We start from the raw sequence: 19842 nt of genomic DNA, 5'->3' as shown, positions 1-19842 counted from the left end.
AGGTCAGGAGATCGAGACCATCCTGACTAACACGGTGAAATCCCGTCTCTACTAAAAATACAAAAAATTAGCAGGGTGTGGTGGCGGGCGCCTGTAGTCCCAGCTACTCGGGAAGCTGAGGCAGGAGAATGGCATGAATCCAGGAGGCGGAGCTTGCAGTGAGCTGAGATCACACCACTGCACTCCAGCCTGGGTGACAGAGCAAGATTCCGTCTCAAAAACAAACAAACAAAACAAAACAAAACAAAAAGAAGAAAGTGAAAAGACAATCTAAAGAATGAGAGAAAATTTTTTGCAAAAAATATATCTGATAAGTGACATATCTAGAATATAAAATAACTATTACCACTCAGTATTGAAAAGACAATTTAAAAATGGACAGAGATATACAAATGGCAAATAAGCACATTAAAAATGGTCAGTGTCATTAGCCATCAGGGAAATTCAAATTTCAAAATTACAAAAACTTGTAGCTAAATGTTTATACCCAAGAGAACATATGTCCACTGAAAAACTTGTGCACTAGTGTTCATACAAGCGTTATCTACAACAGCCCAAAAGTAGAAACAAACTAAATACCTGTCAACTAATGATCAGATAAAATGTGGCATATGGCTAGGCGCGGTGGCTCATGCCTGTAATCCCAGCACTTTCGGAGGCCAAGGCGGATGGATCACAAGGTCAAGAGATCAAGACCATCCTGGCCAACATGGTGAAACCCTGTCTCTACTAAAAATGTAAAAATTAGCTGGGTGTGGTGGCATGCGCCTGTAATCCCAGCTACTTGAGAGGCTGAGGCAGGAGAATCACTTGAAGCCGGGAGGCGGAGGTTGCAGTGAGCCAAGATTGCGCCACAGCACTCCAGCCTGGCGACAGAGCAAGACTCCATCTCAAAAAAAACAAACAACAACAACAACAAAATGTGAACATCCTCCCCAGAAAAACACATAAGCATATAAAATATTAAATACCATTTCACAGATTTGTTTAACCATCATACAGCTGATTAAGGACTCTTATAAGGTTTTATGAGTTTTTAGTTTAAAACTCCTGTTTTATTTTTGGTTTACTTTTCATGTATATGAAGCACACCATGAATTTCAGAGTACTGCCATTCTAAGACTCAATGGGTAAGAATTGCGTGCAGAGAATGAAAAAGTCACAAGTTAGTTCATTGCATATATATTCACTGAGTGTCCACTATGTATCCAGCACCAGCACATGCCCTAAAAACATCATAGTGACCTTTTCCATCTTATGGAGAACTCAGAAAAACAAAGATAGGTTTAACTTTTAATGTAAGCTGAACTTAGAACTCACACTAACCTATTGATGAATTCTCATAAATATTACAAACTTGTTTCTTCACATAAAAGCAGAGCTCCTCTTTCAAAACTTAAAGATAATTTTGCATTTTAAAGTAAAATTTGCATTTCCATTTGTTCTATTTGTTATTAATCATTAACATAAATGAAGAACACATTAAAACCAAGAAATAACACTAAGATTATAAGAAATAAGTTTTCTCCTCCAAGTAAAAACAGAGGCCAATGGAACAAGATTGCTTACTGTACACTCCTTTGATCTCTCTGGAGACTTCATATCTACCTTTCAATTTAAGAACACTGAAAATGACTGCTAATGACATCTATCGGTCTTTGCCTTTTGTTTTCCTAATCATACATGGGTTTTGGATTTCCACATCAGACAGCTGCTCAAGGCGACTTTTTCTTTATATCCAAATACAAAGGTGTCTCCTTTCTCATCATATTGGATGCGTTCCATTAACAGTCCTCTATCAGCTCTCTTTACCTGTTCCTTCCACCCTTTGGCACAAATTCCCATGATGCTTGCTCTGATGGACACAGCTGTCTCTACTTATTTTACAGTCCCTTCATTGTATTCACATATAACCAATGCACTAAAAAGGTATTATACAAAACCTTTTCAAACTATTTTAGAAGATAATTGCTTGCATGATCAAAACAACATCCTCATTAAGTGGAGATCTTGTCATTCGACATGGGCTATGGTCCTACCTTAAGAACTAGGTACCAATAAATGGAGAAAAACTATGTGCTACAGGCAAATGAACTACCACAAATGCTATCTCAGTATACCCTGTCCCACCCACTCCCTACATCCCAGTATCCTGTCCTCCAGTCTCTATATCCTATACCTTTCAGTCTAACAGGCAAAACCAGCTTATAGCATGGGATTCACCTGACAAAAGTTTCAGTCTGTATAAAGGAACAGGGAGAAGAGGAGAAACTGGAGGAAAATAAGATTCTTTCTACTTTTGAAGTGGCACCCTTTGTTCTTTAATTTTAAAAATCTGGTCATGGTAAATTTTGTTCTAAATATTGATATAAATCACTTTAGAGGAAGCTGTAATTTCAAAGAAAATCAGCCAAATTCCTTCATTCAAATATTTACAGAATATCATCAATCTTACCAACCTAAAATCATATGTCATATGCATAAATTTGACCTCTAGGGTTTTCAAGAAAAATAATTTGTAACTAAGAATGACATACTTCCTAACAGAAATATGAAATAAAATACATTACTACTATTGGTAAGGGTATTTGTAAATGAACAGGTAAGGGGGACCTGCAGTGAAATGCTACATCAAATTGTATCCAGAGTATGAAGAAAGAAATCACAAACATGTTACTGTTGCTTTCTGAACTTTTTCATATTAAGTGCATGCTGAAATAAAATATACATGCAGCATTACCCAAATCAACAAAGTGAACACATATTGAACACATAAATAACAACCAGACAAAAAAAAGGACATTATAGATTCCCTAAAGCACCCTCTTAATACTCCCTTTCAGTCACTATTCTTCCCAAGATATGCACTATCCTACCTTCTGATAACTGTATTAAAATTACGAACATCTTTCCTCAAAGACATTACTGGCCGGGCACGGAGGCTCATGCCTGTAATTCCAGAACTTTGGAAGGCCAAGGCGGGCAGATCACCTGAGCTCAGGAGTTCGAGACCAGCCTGGACAACATGGTAAAACCCCATCTCTACTAAAAATACAAAAATTAGCCGGGCGTGGTGGTGCATGCCTGTAGTCCCAGCTACTTGGGAAGCTGAGGCAGGAGAATTGCTTGAGCCCAGGAGGTGGAGGCTGCAGTGAGCCAAGAACATGCCACTGCACTCTAGCCTGGGCAAAAGAGTGAGACTCCATCTCAAAAAAAAAAAAAAAAAAAGACATTACTGGGCTTATATACGTAGTTAATTACACTTATTTCCAACATTTATTCCCAGAAATGACAGAATGTACTTTTATTTACTACTCTTTTTTCAACATTTTAACCATTTAAGTAACATACATTTCAGATTTTATGAAATCCACACTAAATAGATTTTAAGGAATGCCCAACCCATGACAGCCAGTATGCAAACATTACTCTGAGAGAATAAGTGACAATCTTTGTGGGTCAGGAATTACTAAAAATTCATCACTGTGGACCTCCAGCCACTTGACCAGGACTTCACTAGAAGCTGCATTTCACTTTTAAAGTACCTTTCTACAGTACCACAAACACTGTTGATCCCTCTAGATCTCTTCTTCCTGTAGTGAAGAATTCACAGAATACAAGAGAGACTAATGCCTTAACACAACTTGTTTCATCTATTCAGTCGTCCAGCAATTCAGGTGGAAGTATTCAGGAATACATGGCAAAGATGTCCCAAAAAGACATTAAGGAAAAAGGAAAGTATGAAAGGCATTAAGAAAGAGTGCTAACAACTCAGTCTCCTGTTCACTTTTATCAAATTTGACTTATGTTTTGTGCTTACTAAAAGTTTGCAGAACAGAAGATCCCATTTTCAAAGGGGAAATCCTTTAGAGATAGACAGGAGAGATACTGCAGATACGAGAGAGATACTCAAGAGCTGATGCCTATGAAGACATAATTTTCTAACAAACTCATCCTTTCCAAAATTTCTGGATTTACCCCAATGTGACTTGTAAGAGAGAAATTTCATTCATCTATGCATATATATATATATAATTTCTTAAAATATTCACCACTTACTTTTAATTTCCAACTCAGACTTATAAAGATCTGTACTGATCCTATATAAATAATTTTCTTCATCTGATAACTGTTGACAGAGAAGCACTACATTTTCAGACATACTATTATCACAAACATTTTCATTAACTAAACATTCTGAAAAAGAACTGCTTGTGCTTTGAAACCGAACATAATTTTGATAAATGTATTCACCTTTAGTGAACTGGGTTTTATTATTAAAAGAACAAAAAAATCATTAATATTTTTATGTTGGCAAGGACATAATAGACACATTATGCCTTCCATGGTAAAACTTTATTTCCTCAATCCAAAACAAACTGAGTAACTCTTCTCTCAATGAGATTACTGTCTAGTGGCAAACAGATAGAAAATGTATACAAGATAGAATGTAAGTGCCTTAAGAGAGGCAGAGATGACATACTACAAAAGCATTCCCAAAGGGTGTTGGTTAACAAATGAGGTCTGTTATCAAATAAATATAGGAAATAAAGAAATGTATTAAATAAATTTAAACAGACAAAATACTAATCACCATTGCTAGTCTCAACAGAAGGTAGCATTTCCTAAGCATATTTGACCAGGGCATCCTGATTTGCAAAGTATGTTGAAAATCTAGTGTTCTACAAACAGACAGTGGGAAATGTTATCTTTAGGGGATTTAGAAGGAGAAGTTGCTGTAAGCTAAAGGGGTCAAGAAAGACTTCATACAAGAATTACTATCTACACTGGGACAAGAAAGATATATGGGATTAAAACATCATAAAGAGAAGGGGTATTAGTGAAAAGGCCATTCTGGTCACGAAGACAAAGGAAAAATGTACCTCCAACAAAATGAGAATAATGAGTGGTTCAAGTTAAATGGGACATAAGAAGCATGAAAATTAAGTTGTAGAAAAGATTTATCAAGGACACTAAACTTTCATAAAGTAGGTTTTGGTGTACCAAAAACCTTGGGAGTTTCATTGGTAGTAAACGGACAAGATAACCATATATCTGTGTTCGCTCAGGACTTCAGAAGTTTACATATGTTGATCAGAGTTAAGTCCAGTATGGCAACTGTGCAAATCAAAAGACTGCAGTTTGGATGATAATTATATAATCACTTGGTAATTTTTCGAAGTTCTTATTTTTCAGATGTAGATAATAAATATGTACAAATTAAATTCTATAATGTCTGCAATATGCTTCAAAATAATTGGGGAAGGAGTATAAATGAAAAAGACTGCCCATTATTTGATAGTTGTTGAAACCAGACAATAAATGCATGGGTGTTTATCATACTACTAATCTAATTATATACATGTGTATATTCCCCAAAATAAAAAGTTATTGTTTATGGCCTTTACAGGAAAAGAAATGTCATATCTGTGGCACTAGAAATTTAATTAAGATAGAGTATTTTTGCCATAGCACTATATTATTACATGTTTAAATAGGCCAAATTATTGAAAATTGAAGACATTTATATATTTAAGATACATTTAACCATTTTAAGATGACTAAAAATACATTTTTTCTGCAGGAACTTTCAATTTCAAATAGCAATAAAAATTAAGAAGAATACACACTCTATTCTCTCTTCTGAGTAAAAGGTTTTTTCACTCTTTTCTCTGTCATATATGGTTTAAATTGAGAAATTATAGTAAAATTGGTAATATGAAACTGCTAAATTGCTTTCTTTGAAAATGTGCCAGCTTCTATACTGATTCTGCCAATATATTTTCCAAGGCTTTACGTGTTTACATTTTTTTCATCATACAGAAAATCTGTAAGTTGACCCAAATGAGGACTTACCACAAATTCTCCTATTAGAAAATCTCAAGGTGCCAAATACTCCCACAGAAAAGCTGCAAATATTATCAATTTACAAAAACAAAACTTTTAAAGGAAATTGTGCTTACAGCCTTATAAGTACATTTTTATTTAACAGTATTGAAGATTTTTAAACACTGTTTTAAAATATAAGTCCTTATTTGAAAAATATATTTTTTTCACCTTTTGGTTAAATGACAGATACTAATGTTAGTAGAAACAAATTTTGCTCATATGTAAAGGTATACTGTATAAAAGTATGGCATGTTAAGCAATTTAACAACTGCTTTGAAAGTATTAATCAGCTACATGAAACTAAATCACTAACTCAAGGAGAGTATGTAAGGAGAAAGTGAGGTAACCTACAACAAAGGTTGCTTAGTAATATAAAGAAAATGTGTTGGAAAGTTGAAAATATGTATCATACAAGTATATTACTCAACGAGAATATCCACAGAATCACAAGAAAATCATCAAAACTGAAAACATTAAATACTGTTGAGAAAATTACAATTAGTTTGCTGATTGTGTCAAGTAAGTAGTATAAACACAAAGGCATAAGAAGGGAAAAAAATTGTTACATACTTGTGACAAAGAATTTCTTCGTGAAAGTACAGCTATCAAAGGCAGCAATTTTCTCCTGCAAGACTACAACAAGGATCCTAAAATTAGAGGGAAAAAAAAAACAGAAAGAAAAAAAGTGAATGTGAAATTCTGTAAGTGGAATCAGAAATGCATTATATCGTCTAGATGAAAACAAGTGCCTACTAATGCAATTTTAAAATTAAACATTTCCTATAATATTTAGGCTAGAAACTTCTGCCTCTTAAAATGTGTAAAAATATAAACCACAAAATGCTATACATAAATAAGATAGAGATGACTAGAAGAAACGTGATGGAAGAAAAAACTACCACCTCAAAAAATGTTTGTCTTTTAATAGTTTTGTTTCAGCCAGGCATGGTAGCTCATGCCTACAATCCCAACATTCCTGGAGGCCAAGGCAGAAGGATCACTTGAGCCCAGGAGGTTGAGACCAGCCTGGGCAATGTAGGAAGACCCTGTCTCTATAAGAAATAATACAAATAAATTATCCAGGTGTGGTGGTGTGAGCCTGTAGTCCTAGCTACTCAGGAGGCTGAGGCAGGAGGATCTCTTGAGCCCAGGAGGTCGAAGCTGCAGGGTGCTACAATCGCACCATTGCACTCCAGCCTGGGCAACAGCAAGATCTTCTCTCTAAAAATATAAATACATAAAATAAAGTTTTGTTTTCATTTATTTTTGAATCGAATAAGTCTACAGTAAGGATGGATAAGATCAAGCCCAGCACAGTGCTGCATACCTGTAATCCCAGCTACTCAAGAGGCTGAGGCAGGAGAATCACTTGAGCCCAGGAGATTGAGACCAGCCTAGGCAACATAGTGAGATCCTGTCTCAAAAGGAAATGAAAAAAAAAGAATGGAGAAGATAATAGATTGTTGGCTATCTACTAAAGTGTTTTTCCAGTGATGTTTTAGTCATGGTATTAAAGATAAAATGGATTTATGTAACCCATCACTTTAAGTTTAAATGGCGGATGAATTTCCCAACTGCTACTCATAAATATAAGTCATTTCTGATTGACTCAATATAGTAAAATTCACTAAGAATCTGTAAAAGCAATATTTTTCTCAATGCCCAAGATTTATAAATAATTAGAAAATAATTTAGCTATAAACACTTTTTTAAAGCAAAATTCCTAAAATACATCCAAAGCCACTACTTTATATTGTGCTATCCTTGCAGGATATTAATATAAATAGCCAAGCTTAATATTTACTTCAAAAAATCAAATAAAGATTATAATTGTTACTAAATATTTAACAAACCAATAGCTTATTTTTCAAAATTGGAGGCTGGTAAATCTGAGCAACAGATGCTAATATGAGTAGAAAAAAAGGAAAATGTATTATTTCATATGCATGCTTTATTAATTTTGTTCATCTTTAAAAAGAACAATTTCAGTTACTGATGCAGAATAATTCTAATGAGTGACTACTGTTAGATCCTTGCGATTTTTTTGTCTAGCTGGGCCCGTTAAAAACTTTTCTATATATATTTTACTGGGTTGCTTTTACTAATAAGTGATAATTTGCTATACATGTGTATGTGTACTCTGAATATACAAAAAGGTAGAGATAATATCCTTATAAAGGAGATAATATGAAATTTTAGAATTACTCAATTGTAAATTCCATTTCTGTTCTGTTACTATACTAAAGCCTCAAACCACCTCACCTATATATTATATCAACTTAATACCCTTTTAATGCCAATAGAAGAAAAGGCATTTCCATATTTAATAACCAACGTCTGTACTATTCCTCTACACACAGTGTTTGACAGAAAATATCAAATAATGAAACACACACACACAAAAAAAATATGCACCATTATTAAGAGTCAATGGAACCAAAGAGAAAGTACTTATGGGGTGTGTGTGTGTATGTGTGTATATACATACAGATATATACACACAGATATATATGGGGTGTGTGTATATATACATACAGATATACACATACAGATATATATGGGGTGTGTGTGTGTATGTGTGTATATACATACAGATATATATGGTGTGTCTGTATGTGTGTATATACATACAGATATATATGGGGTATGTGTATGTATATGTGTATATACATACAGATAGATATGGGTGTGTGTGTGTATGTGTGTACATACATACAGATATAGATGGTGTATGTGTGTGTATGTATGTATATACATACAGATAGACATGGGGGCTGTGTGTGTATGTGTGTATATACATACAGATATATATGGGGGGGTGTGTATGTGTGTATATACATACAGATAGATATGGGGGGTGTGTGTATGTGTGTATATACATACAGATATATACATACAGATATATATGGGGTGTGTGTGTATGTGTGTATATACATACAGATATATACATACAGATATATACATACAGATATATATGGGGTATGTGTGTGTATGTGTGTATATACATACAGATATATACATACAGACATATATGGGGCATGTGTGTGTGTATGTGTGTATATACATACAGACATATATGGGGTGTATGTATGTGTGCATATACATACTGATATACACATAAGTATATATACACACATACACACACATGCACATATATACACACACTCTATATAAACACATACACATGCACATAATATTCTCATTCCTTCTCATAATTTATTTTATAAACATAGAATATTTAAAACTAGAAACTGTCAGACTGGATAATGATACCATATTATGTCTACACCAACGAATTCAAACACACAACTAGCTTAAAACTGAAAAATGGAAAAATATGTACCATACGTGTAGTAACAAAAGAGCTGAAATGTATATATTATTATCAGATAAACATTAAGAACAAGAATATCACTATTAACAAAGGATGGTTCATAAAGGGTCATAATAACCATAAATATATGTGAACCCAATGACAGCAACTCAAAAGATTTAAGAAAAATAGCATAACAATCCTATACAAATTATCATAGAAAATTCCAAAAAAAGAAATATCTTCCTAAGGGTCTAATGAATGAAACAAAAAAACAGACAAGGCATAATAAGAAAAAGAAAATATACATGAATCTCCCTCATGAACACAGATGCAAAAATTAAATCCAGGAATATATAAAAACGATTATAGATAATTACCCCTAGGGTGAAACCCAGAGTGTAAGAATGGTTTAATACTGGGAAATCATCCAATATAATTTATTCTTTTAACAAATTGAAAAGGAAATACATAATCATCTTCATATTGACTTCACTAAATACAATGCCCGGTTATGCAAAAAAAAAAAAAAAAAGTTGGCAAACTAGAAATTAAACTGCTGAACATGATAATCGACACATACCCCACACTACTTCCCTATAAATAAACGGACAGCCGGAAATAAAACCAAATCTCTAGGTAGATTGATCAAGAAAATAGAGAGATTGCGCACAGTGGCTCATGCCTCTAATCCCAGCCCAAGGCAGGAGGACCACTTGAACCAGGAGTTCTAGACCAGCCTGGACAACATAGTGGGACCTTGTCTCTACAAAAAAAAAGTCAAAAAAATTAGCCAGGCGTGGTGGCACATGCCTGCAGTTCCAGCTACAGGGAGGCTGAGTCAAGAGGATTGCTTGAACTTGGGAGTTTAAGGATGCAATGAGCCGTGATGGTGCCACTGCACTCCAGCCTGGGTGACAGAGTGAGATCCAGTCCTCTCAACCCCCAAAAAAGAAAAGAAAATAGAATTCATAAATTACCTACATCACTAGATAACCTACAGTCATTAAATTAGCAATGTAGGAATATTACAAACAACTTAATTCCAATAAATTAGAAGACTTAATGGACAAATGACTGGGAAGACCATTGTCAAAACTATTGATAAATTATCAAAACTAATAAATGACAAATTATCAAGACAAATTATCAAAACTTATGCTAGAAAGAACTTTAAAGTCTTAATAGACTTGTAAATGTAAAATAAATTGAATTTGTAATTGAAAATGTTCCTACAAATAAATGGTATTATCTTTCATGGTTAGAGTTAGAATTCACATAGCATCGTTTTTTGTTTAGGAGTCAAGACTTGAGTTTTTTCTGTATCAATATCTGAGTGCTGGAGCAATACTTTTAGAAAAAACTTACCTGCAGCGGAACCTTTATAAGTCACATGTCCATAGAGGGTTGTGTGTGTCTAATCTGAGATTCTATTCTGTTGCATTGGTACACTTATCTATATTTTCATTAGCATCAGACTTTATAAATTACTGTTTTATTGGGGGGTTACAATGGGGGAGCGATAAATGTTCTGAGTCAGTGTTGCTACCTTGTTTCACTAAGGTTTACATCATATCTTCTCTTTATTACATTTATTTATTTGAAGACTTATTACCCTTAACATTGCCTGCCATACTGCCAGAAGGAATTTTCAAGGATACATCTGTTCCTGCACATTTCCCGAGACCCTTTTGATCCCTTAGTGCTTTAAACTACTAGGTCTCCAACAGAGCCAATGCTTCTGGGAGTGAACCATAGTTTACTTATGTCCCTTCTGCACCAATAAATTCCCATCATAGTCTCCTTTCTGCCATATCATACACTCTTGTCATATCACCTCTTGCAAGGGCTCCCGAATAAGCTCTACCTTCCTCAAATTTAAAATTTCTAGTTGTAGTATTCACTCTTGCGCAGTTATGAATTAAGCATGGGCTACAGGTGATTTTATATGCTCCATTTATTGATACGTATGCTTTTTGGAGAATGAGGAGCAATTCAGATATAGGTGACTACATGTATCTGTGGGGGAACTGAAACCTTTAAATAAAGTACCTAAGCAACTGAGCAACTATATTTTGCGATTAATTTTCAGATGATATACAATTACAGTTTCGATTTCTTCTTTAAAATGGAGCAAACATTTTAAATTAAAGAGGAAAGCAAATAAGAGAAAGAGTTTTGTGTTGTTTTTTGACTTCCAGTATATTTATGTAACCGAAATACAAGGAAGCTGTGGTCTAAAAATCTTCTCTGTACTTTTTAGTATGTGTTCACGTTATTTTTTGACCAAATAATATGTAATCAAGTTTGTGACAGCACAAAGGACAGTCCAGGGTTAAATATGTCTGCAGGATCTACCCCTTCAATAATGTTGTTTAACACTTCTATACCCTTCTGACCAACCTGATGTGTTATGGGACAATCATATTATTCTAGCAATAATATATTGGGTATTTTTCCTACATCCTACAATTTTCATCTTTCTATACTTGAATTCAAATATTTCTCTTATTAGTATCAAAACCCACCTTCCTTTTATTTATATTTTTTAAGTATGTCTTTGCCCTCCCTTCTACATTCAACCTTACTGAGTCACGTTTCAAAACATCTCTTTAAAATCTAACCTGTGAGTCTTTTGCTTCACTTAAATTTACTGAAATGGCAGAAAGCAATTTATTTTCTATATTTCAGGTGTTTAGCTTTTTAATGGCATGGAAGATTTATATGTGGCATGTAAGGGCTAATGATCAAGATATTTACCATCCCAGGGCTTCAGTTTGCTTAAGTGGAAAAGGAAAGTGTTGAGTGATGGAAGATTCCTAAGGTTCCTTTCTCCTCTAATGTTCTGTGATTAATTTGTCATTAGCAGTAGAGGTCACATAGAAGTTCAAGATAGATCTGAATATTTTCCCAGCAATTAAATGAAATAAATTTTAAAGGATACAAATCAGTCTAGTCCCTATTTTAGCTCCACTGTGAAGTGTGAAGGAATAAAAATATTTTAAAGCTTTTTTTTATAGTTCAGGAACACGCTTTTCAAAAATTTTGGTGGGTTCTCACAGCAAAACTACATTTCACATCATAAATCAGCATATACAAAATACATATAAAAAGCTACATTAAAAGATTTCTCAAAACAATACTTAACCTTTTCAAGTTTGCTCAGATACTTTCTATTCATTTCTATTTTGTTTTACAAATGCTCGTTATATCCCACTAAACTGAATACACAATTCCCTAACAGATCAAGACTAGAAGTCTGAATATATTCATCAAGAAATCTTAGAGCTATTCCACTGAACAGAATTCAGAAGGTGTTTCCTTGAGATTTTTAAAAATAAATCTAAGTTAGTGATTGAAACTGGTAGAGTTCTCCATGCCCAGGAGAGCATGTTTCTTATTTTACACAAGAAACATATGAAAAAATCATTACCGTTTATTGCAATGGAGATCATAAATAGGTGTCTTAAATTGAATGGACTTGACCATCTCCCCAGTACGAAGTGAATACAGATCCACACAACAGTACGGTGGGCTTGTGCTAAAAAAGAAAAAAGAAAGAAAAATGTCATTTTTTTAAAAAAGAAGAAAGACCAATAATCTCTATACTTTCTCATTAACATAATATTCAGACCTCTGATTAACAAGATACTAGTAAATTGATTCAAAACGCATCCCAAAAATGATCATAATACAGCCCTTATTTATGTCAACAAGTTAGGAATGCAAAATTTGGTGAAGAAAAAAATATCACTCACCAAATTAGTACTACACAGAAGAAAAATTATATGATTAGGCCGGCGCAGTTGCTCACGCCTGTAATCCCAGCACTTTGGGAGGCCGAGACAGGTGGATCACGAGGTCAGGAGTTTGAGACCAGCGTGGCCAACATGGTGAAACCCTGTCCCCCCTAAAAAAATACAAAAATTAGGCGGGCATGGTGGCATGTGCCTGTAGTCCCAACTACTCTGGGAGGCTGAGGCAGGAGAATCGCTTGAACCTAGGAGGCAGAGGGTGCAGTGAGTCAAGATCTCACTACTACACTCCAGCCTGGGCGACAGAGCAAGAATCCGTCTCAAAAAAAAGAAAAATGAAAGAAAAGAAAAGTGATATGATTACACCAATAGATACATAAAATAATCTAAAAATTTCAAAGCCTATTCATGATAAACATTTCCTTAATATGATAAACGGTACCAACCTTAAAACTAATGAACAAAAACTAGCAAACACCCATAAAATATGAAAAGGTCTGACCCTAAAATCAGGATGTTGGAAAAAATGCTCATTATCATAACTTCTATTCAACACAGTATGGAAGGTCTTATGCATAAGCCAAGAAAAGTAATTACTTACAAGGAAGAAATAAAGCTGTCATTATTTGCTAAAAACTTGATTGTATAAAAGCAAAAAATACCAATCTGTACATAGAAATATATATCATCTGTGTACACACACACAGAGGCAAATTCATAATAAAGACCAACTGTTAGAATATACGGATTTACCAAGGTCATTAGATAAAAGTATAATATACAAATATCAGGTATATTTTTATAAATTGAGAAACAGTAAAATTTTTTTTAGATCATATAAAATGACATTAAATATCAAAACCATTGACTATCTTGGAACAAATCTAAGGAAAGATTCGTAATGTATCTACACAAGAAAGAATAAAATGGTTTTTTAAAAACCTACATAGGCCAGGCATGGTGGCTCACGCCTGTAACCCCAGCACTTTAGGAGGCCAAGACGGGCAGATCACTTGAGCTCAGGAGTTTCAGATCAGCCTGGCCAACACGGTGACACCCCGTCTCTACTAAAAATACAAAAATTATCCGGGCATGGTGGCAAGCACCTGTAATCCCAGCTACTTGAGAGGCTGAAGCAAGAAAATTGCTTGAACCTGGGAGGCGGAGCTGCAGTGAGCCAAGATTGTGTGCTACTGCACTCCAGCCTAGACGACAGAGTGAAACTGTCTCAAAACAAAAACAAAAACAAAAAAACCTATGTAAAAGAAAATAACATGGCCTAATAGACTCTAAATTGATAGTTTAAAACCTCATCAAAAATATACCAGAAATGAGATCTCATTCTAGAATGTATATGGAAATGCATTCCACATAAGAAGACTTATTGTAAAGGTACACTAAAGAAAAAACTGTGTTCTAGACAGAGGGACAGATAAAGAAATCAATGTTTCCAATTTAAGAAAGTTTTAAACACGGAGCTAGTTAAATTCAATAAAAGGAAATAAAGAAATAAGGAATAAGGAAATAAAAATGCAAGAAGAATTTGTTAAAATAAAATGAGTAAGCAAAGGGGGAAATCAACAAAACAAAAACTTTGTTATTTTTAAAGATGATAGAATCAATAACTCTAGTCAAAGTGTTCAAAAAAGTAATAAAGAAGGAACAAACAAATAATGAAGAAAATAGGAAATATTCTGATGACACAAATGCCTTAAAATGTACAGAATGCCAAAACCAATCTACACATAAAGATAATTTGAATAGCTCACGATCTAAAAGGAAATTGAATTCATAACTTCTTGCAAAGAAAATCCTCAAAAATGCCTTCATCTGTAAACTCTATCAATTATTCAAACAAAAAATTATACCTATCATACATAAACTCTTTCGTAAGGTAGAAGAATCACTTTCCAACATATTTGATAATGTCAGTAGCACATATCCAAAAACTAAATGAATATATTGCAAGAAAATAAAATATATGCTTGTATATCTATATGTCTCATAAATATACACCCAAAACTCACTAAGAAAATATTAGCAAATAGCTGGGCACAGTGGCTCACACCTGTAATCTCAGCACTTTGGGAGGCCGAGGCGGGCGGATCACCTGAGGTTGGGAGTTCAAGACCAGCCTGACCAACATGGAGAAACCCCGTCTCTACTAAAAATGCAAAAATTAGCCAGAGGTGGTGGTGCATGTCTGTAATCCCAGCTACTCGGGAGGCTAAGACAGGAGAATCGCTTGAAACTGGGAGGAGGAGGTTGCGGTGAGCCGAGATTGCATCATTGCACTCCAGCCTAGGCAACAAGAGCGAAATTCTGTCTCAAAAAAAAAAATTAGCAAATGAAACCCAGCAATACAAAACCAGATGAACTTTATTGCAGGAATGCAAGGCTGGTTTACCACAAAATATCTATTAATGTAATTCACCATATTCACAGAAAAAAGGGGGGAACCACTATGATTATTAAATTAGAAAGACGCAGATATGGCATTTTTAGGAATAAAAATGCAACACCCTTTTCAAGAGAAAAACACTCAACAAACCATAATTAGAATTTCTTCTACCTTATAAAGTGCACCTATAAAAAAAATCTACAGATATAAGAATAAACACCTTCCCCATAAAGTCAAGAAGGAGGCAAAATTGTCTGCTTTTATCACTTCTACTCAACATTGTATAAGAAATCTTACCCAGTGCAATAATTACAGATAAATAAATCTAAAGCATCCAGATTGTCAAGGTAGAAATAAAACCATCACAGATAACATAATCTATTTATAGATAACATTATCTACATAAAAAAATCCCGAAGAATCTCTTTAAAAAGCTACTAGAACTTTACCAAGGTTGCAGAATTCAAGGTCTGCATATACAATCATGTTTATATACAAATGAACAATTTGAAACTGAAAGTATTTGCAATAGCATGAAAATATGAAATAATTCTATGTAAGTCTAACAAAATACATGCAAGATTTGTATACTAAAAACTATAACATGCAGATAAAATAAATCAAAGACCTAAATAAATAACAGTAAATACCATGTTCTTGGATCGGGAGTTATAATTTTCTTAAGATGGCAAGTCTCCCCAAACTGATTTATGTATTTAATAATCACAATCAAAATCCTACCAGGCCTTTTTAAAGACAATGACAAGCTAACTTTAAAATCTTTATGCAAATTAACATGATTCTTACATACGAGCATACCTAATTTACTGCACCTCACTTTACTGTGCTTTACAGATATTGCATTTCTTTTTTTTTTTTTAACAAACTGAAGGTTTGCAGGAACCCTGTGTCAAACAAGTCTACTGAAGCCATTTTTACAACACCACATGCTCAGATGATGTCTCTCCATCACATTTTGGTAATTTTCATAATACTTCGAACTCTTTCATTTATTATTATATCTGTTAGAATGATCTGTGATCAGTGATCTTTGATGTTACTATTTTAACTGTTTTGGGGCACCACAAACTGGACCCATAGAAGACAGTAAATTTAATCAATAAATGAGTGTGTTCTGAAAGCTCCACCTACCAGCTATTCTCCTGTCTCTCTCCCTCTCCTCAGGCCTCCTTCATCACTGAGACACAGCAATATTGAAAGTAGACCAATTAATAATCCTACAATAGCTTTTAAGTGTTCATCTGAAATAAAGAGTTGCACATCTCTCATTTCAAATCAAAGGCTAGGAATGATTAAGCTTAGCAAGGAAGACGTACTGAAAGCTGATACAGGCAGAAAATCAGAACTCTTAAACCACATAACCAAGTCATGAACACAAAGAAAAAGTTCTTGAGGAAATTAAAAGTGCTACTCCAGTGAACACATGAATGAGAAGAGAGTGAAACAGGCTTATTGCCTACATGGAGAAAGTTTTAGTGGTTTAGATAGAAGATTAAACTAAACACAACATTCCCTTAAGCCAAAGCCTAACCCAGAGCAAGGTCCTAATACTACCCATTGCAGTGCCTAAATGACTTAGCTGGATCCCTACCCCATTTTTGTTGGCCAATGCAATGCCTATGTGATATGGCTAAATTCCTAGTCAGCTTTAACTCCATTTATTTTTAGGAAACAGGATGTCTGTGGTCAGAAGTTCCTTCTTAGGTCTAAACCAGCTAAAGCTGATGAAATCCACAATGGCAGCTTACTCGACCTCTGAAGAACCTCTAGCTTCATTATAATCCAATTTCCATGCTAAGTGACACTCCCATCAGCACCATGACAGTTGACAATCACCATGACAAAGACCAGAAGAGACCAGGAAAGCATAGAAAAGAGGTGGCTCCTTGATTCCAGGAAAATCTCCATCCCTTTCCAAGAAAAACATATTCCTCTCCTGGCTCTTAGTGCCCAAACCCTTCATTAAAGATGTCCTATATCTGTAACTTTCAGGTTTCTCAGGAGCTGAGAAGTTAAGCTCAGTTTCCACTTCTCCAATTCCAAGGCTACTGAATAAAGCCTGCACTGCCTGACACTCATTTTCAGTTTGATGTGTTGGTTTCGTGACACTGAACAGGAAAGAGCCCCGTAAGGCGTAACCAGGACTCTCCATCAGCAAAAAGATCATGATTCACTGAAGTATCAGATCATCAGTATTTTTTAGCAATAAAGTACTTTTTAATTAAGGTATGTACATTGATTTTTTTTTAGACATAATGCCATTATACACTTAAGAGACTACAGTATAGTGTAAACATACCTTTTTTGGTTTTGTTTTAGTTTTAGATACAGGGCCTCACTCTGTCACCTGAAATGGAATTCAATGTAGCCTCTAATTCCTGATTTCAAGCAATCCTCTAGTCTCAGCATCCTGAGTAGCTGGGGCTACAGGTGCGCACCACCACATTCAGCTAATTATTTTATTTTATTTTATTTTTTTAGACAATGTCTTGCTTTGTTGCCCAAGGTGGTCTTAAACTCCTGGCTTCAAGCAAGCCTTACCTCCCCAAAGTGCTCAAATTACAGGAATGAGCCACCTAGCCTAGCCAAACATAACTTTTATATGCACTGGGAAACCAAAAAATTCATGTGACTTGCTTTATTATGGAATTTGCTTTTTTGGGGTCATCTTGAACTGAACCTACACTATATAATATCTCTGAGGTATGGATGTATACAAATGATATACATGTATAAGACGTATAAAGCTGCAATAGTCAGGATAGTATGGTACTGGTATAGGCATACACAAATATTTCAAGGAAACAGAATAGCGAGTCGAGAAATAAAACTCACATTTGTATGGCCAAATGATTTTCATCAAAGGTACAATATAACTAAATAATGAAAAGATCATTTTTGGAACAAATGGTGCCAAAAGACTCAGATTTCTATATGAAAAAAATTAAATTTCTCCAAAAACAAACTCAAAATGGATCATAAGTCTAAAAATACAACAGCAAAAACTATGCGTCAAGGACAAACTACAGGAGAAAAATCTTTGTAACCTATTTCTTAAACAGAAAAAGAAATGCATGAAAATAGATATAACTGACAAAACACAATTTATCAAAATGTGAAACTTTTACTGTTTAACAGACAGAAATTAAAAATGAAAAAGCAAGTGCCATATTATGAAAAAATTAATGCAAAATATATATCTGACAAAGAGTTTGTGTCCAAAATACTTTTTAAATTCTGCATGCACCTGTAGTCTCTGTTACTAGGAAGGCTGAGGCAGGAGCAATTTGAGGATGCAGTGAGCTCTGATCATACCACTACACTCCAGTGTGGACAACAGAGTGAGACCCTGTCTCAAAACAAAAGAAAAAAGAAAAGAAAATCTTATGACTCAACAATGATGGTGCATGCAACACATTTTTTACCACCTCTATGCACAGAAACTAGAAAACATAGGAGAAATGGATAAATTTCTAGAAACACAACAACCTCCCAAAATTGAATCAGGAAGAAATTAAAACCCTGAACAGACCAGTAATGAATTCCAAAATTGTATCTGTCATTTTTTAAAACCTACCAATGAGAAAAAGCCCTGGACCAAATGAATTCACAGCCAAATTCTACCAGATGTATAAAGAAAAGCTGCTACCAATCCTACTGAAATTATTATAAAAAGTTGAGCATGAGGGACTCCCTCTAACTCATTCTATGAAGCCAGCCTCATTCTGTTTTTTTGTTTATTTGTTTGTTTGTTTTGAGACAGAGTCTCCCTGTCTCCCAGGCCGGAGTGCAGTGAGTGGCGCAATCTAGGCTCACTGCAAGCTCCGCCTCCTGGGTTCACGCCATTCTCCTGCCTCAGCCTCCCGAGTAGCTGGGACTACGGGCGCCCGCCACCATGCCCAGCTAATTTTTTGTATTTTTAGTAGAGACGAGGTTTCACCATGTTAGCCAGGATGGTCTCAATCTCCTGACCTCATGATCCGCCTGCCTCAGCCTCCCAAAGTGCTGGGATTACAGGCATGAGCTACCGCGCCCGGCCGAAGCCAGCCTCATTCTGATACCAAAACCTGGCAGAGACATTAACAAATAAAGAAAACTTCAGGCCAATATCCCTGATGAACACAGATGCAAAGCTCCTCAACAAAATACCAGCAAATCAAATTCAGCAGCACATAGAAAAGCTAATCCACCATGATCAAATAAGCTTTATTCCTGGGATGCAAGTTTGGTTCAACATATGCAAAACAATAAACGTGATTCATCATATAAACAGAACTAAAAACAAAAAAACAAATGATCATCTCAAGGGATGCAGAAAACACTTTCAATAAAATTCAGTATTCATGTTAAAAAACCTTCAACAAACTAGATATTGAAGTTTGTTGTTAAAAACCTTCAACAAACTAGATACCTTAAAATAATAAGAGCCATCTATGACAAACCCACAGCCAACATGATACCGA

General features: G+C 34.8%; 1 protein-coding gene across 18 annotated transcripts in view; it reads right to left on the bottom strand.

Annotated features, from left to right (window-relative positions):
* BCAS3 (BCAS3 microtubule associated cell migration factor) overlaps positions 1–19842 on the bottom strand; it is a 703320-nt gene that overhangs the window by 500167 nt on the left and 183311 nt on the right. For all 18 annotated transcript variants that reach the window (XM_054457118.2, XM_063655621.1, XM_054457116.2 and 15 more), the window contains exons 8-9: positions 12636–12743; positions 6460–6536 (exon numbers count right to left, since the gene is read on the bottom strand). In XM_054457118.2, the coding sequence (XP_054313093.1) occupies positions 6460–6536; positions 12636–12743 (185 nt within the window). The remainder of the gene's footprint in view (positions 1–6459; positions 6537–12635; positions 12744–19842) is intronic.

Source organism: Pongo pygmaeus, chromosome 19, assembly GCF_028885625.2.
Source record: "Pongo pygmaeus isolate AG05252 chromosome 19, NHGRI_mPonPyg2-v2.0_pri, whole genome shotgun sequence".
NCBI classification, from domain to species: domain Eukaryota; kingdom Metazoa; phylum Chordata; class Mammalia; order Primates; family Hominidae; genus Pongo; species Pongo pygmaeus.
This window is presented reverse-complemented; position numbering and strand designations above follow the sequence as displayed.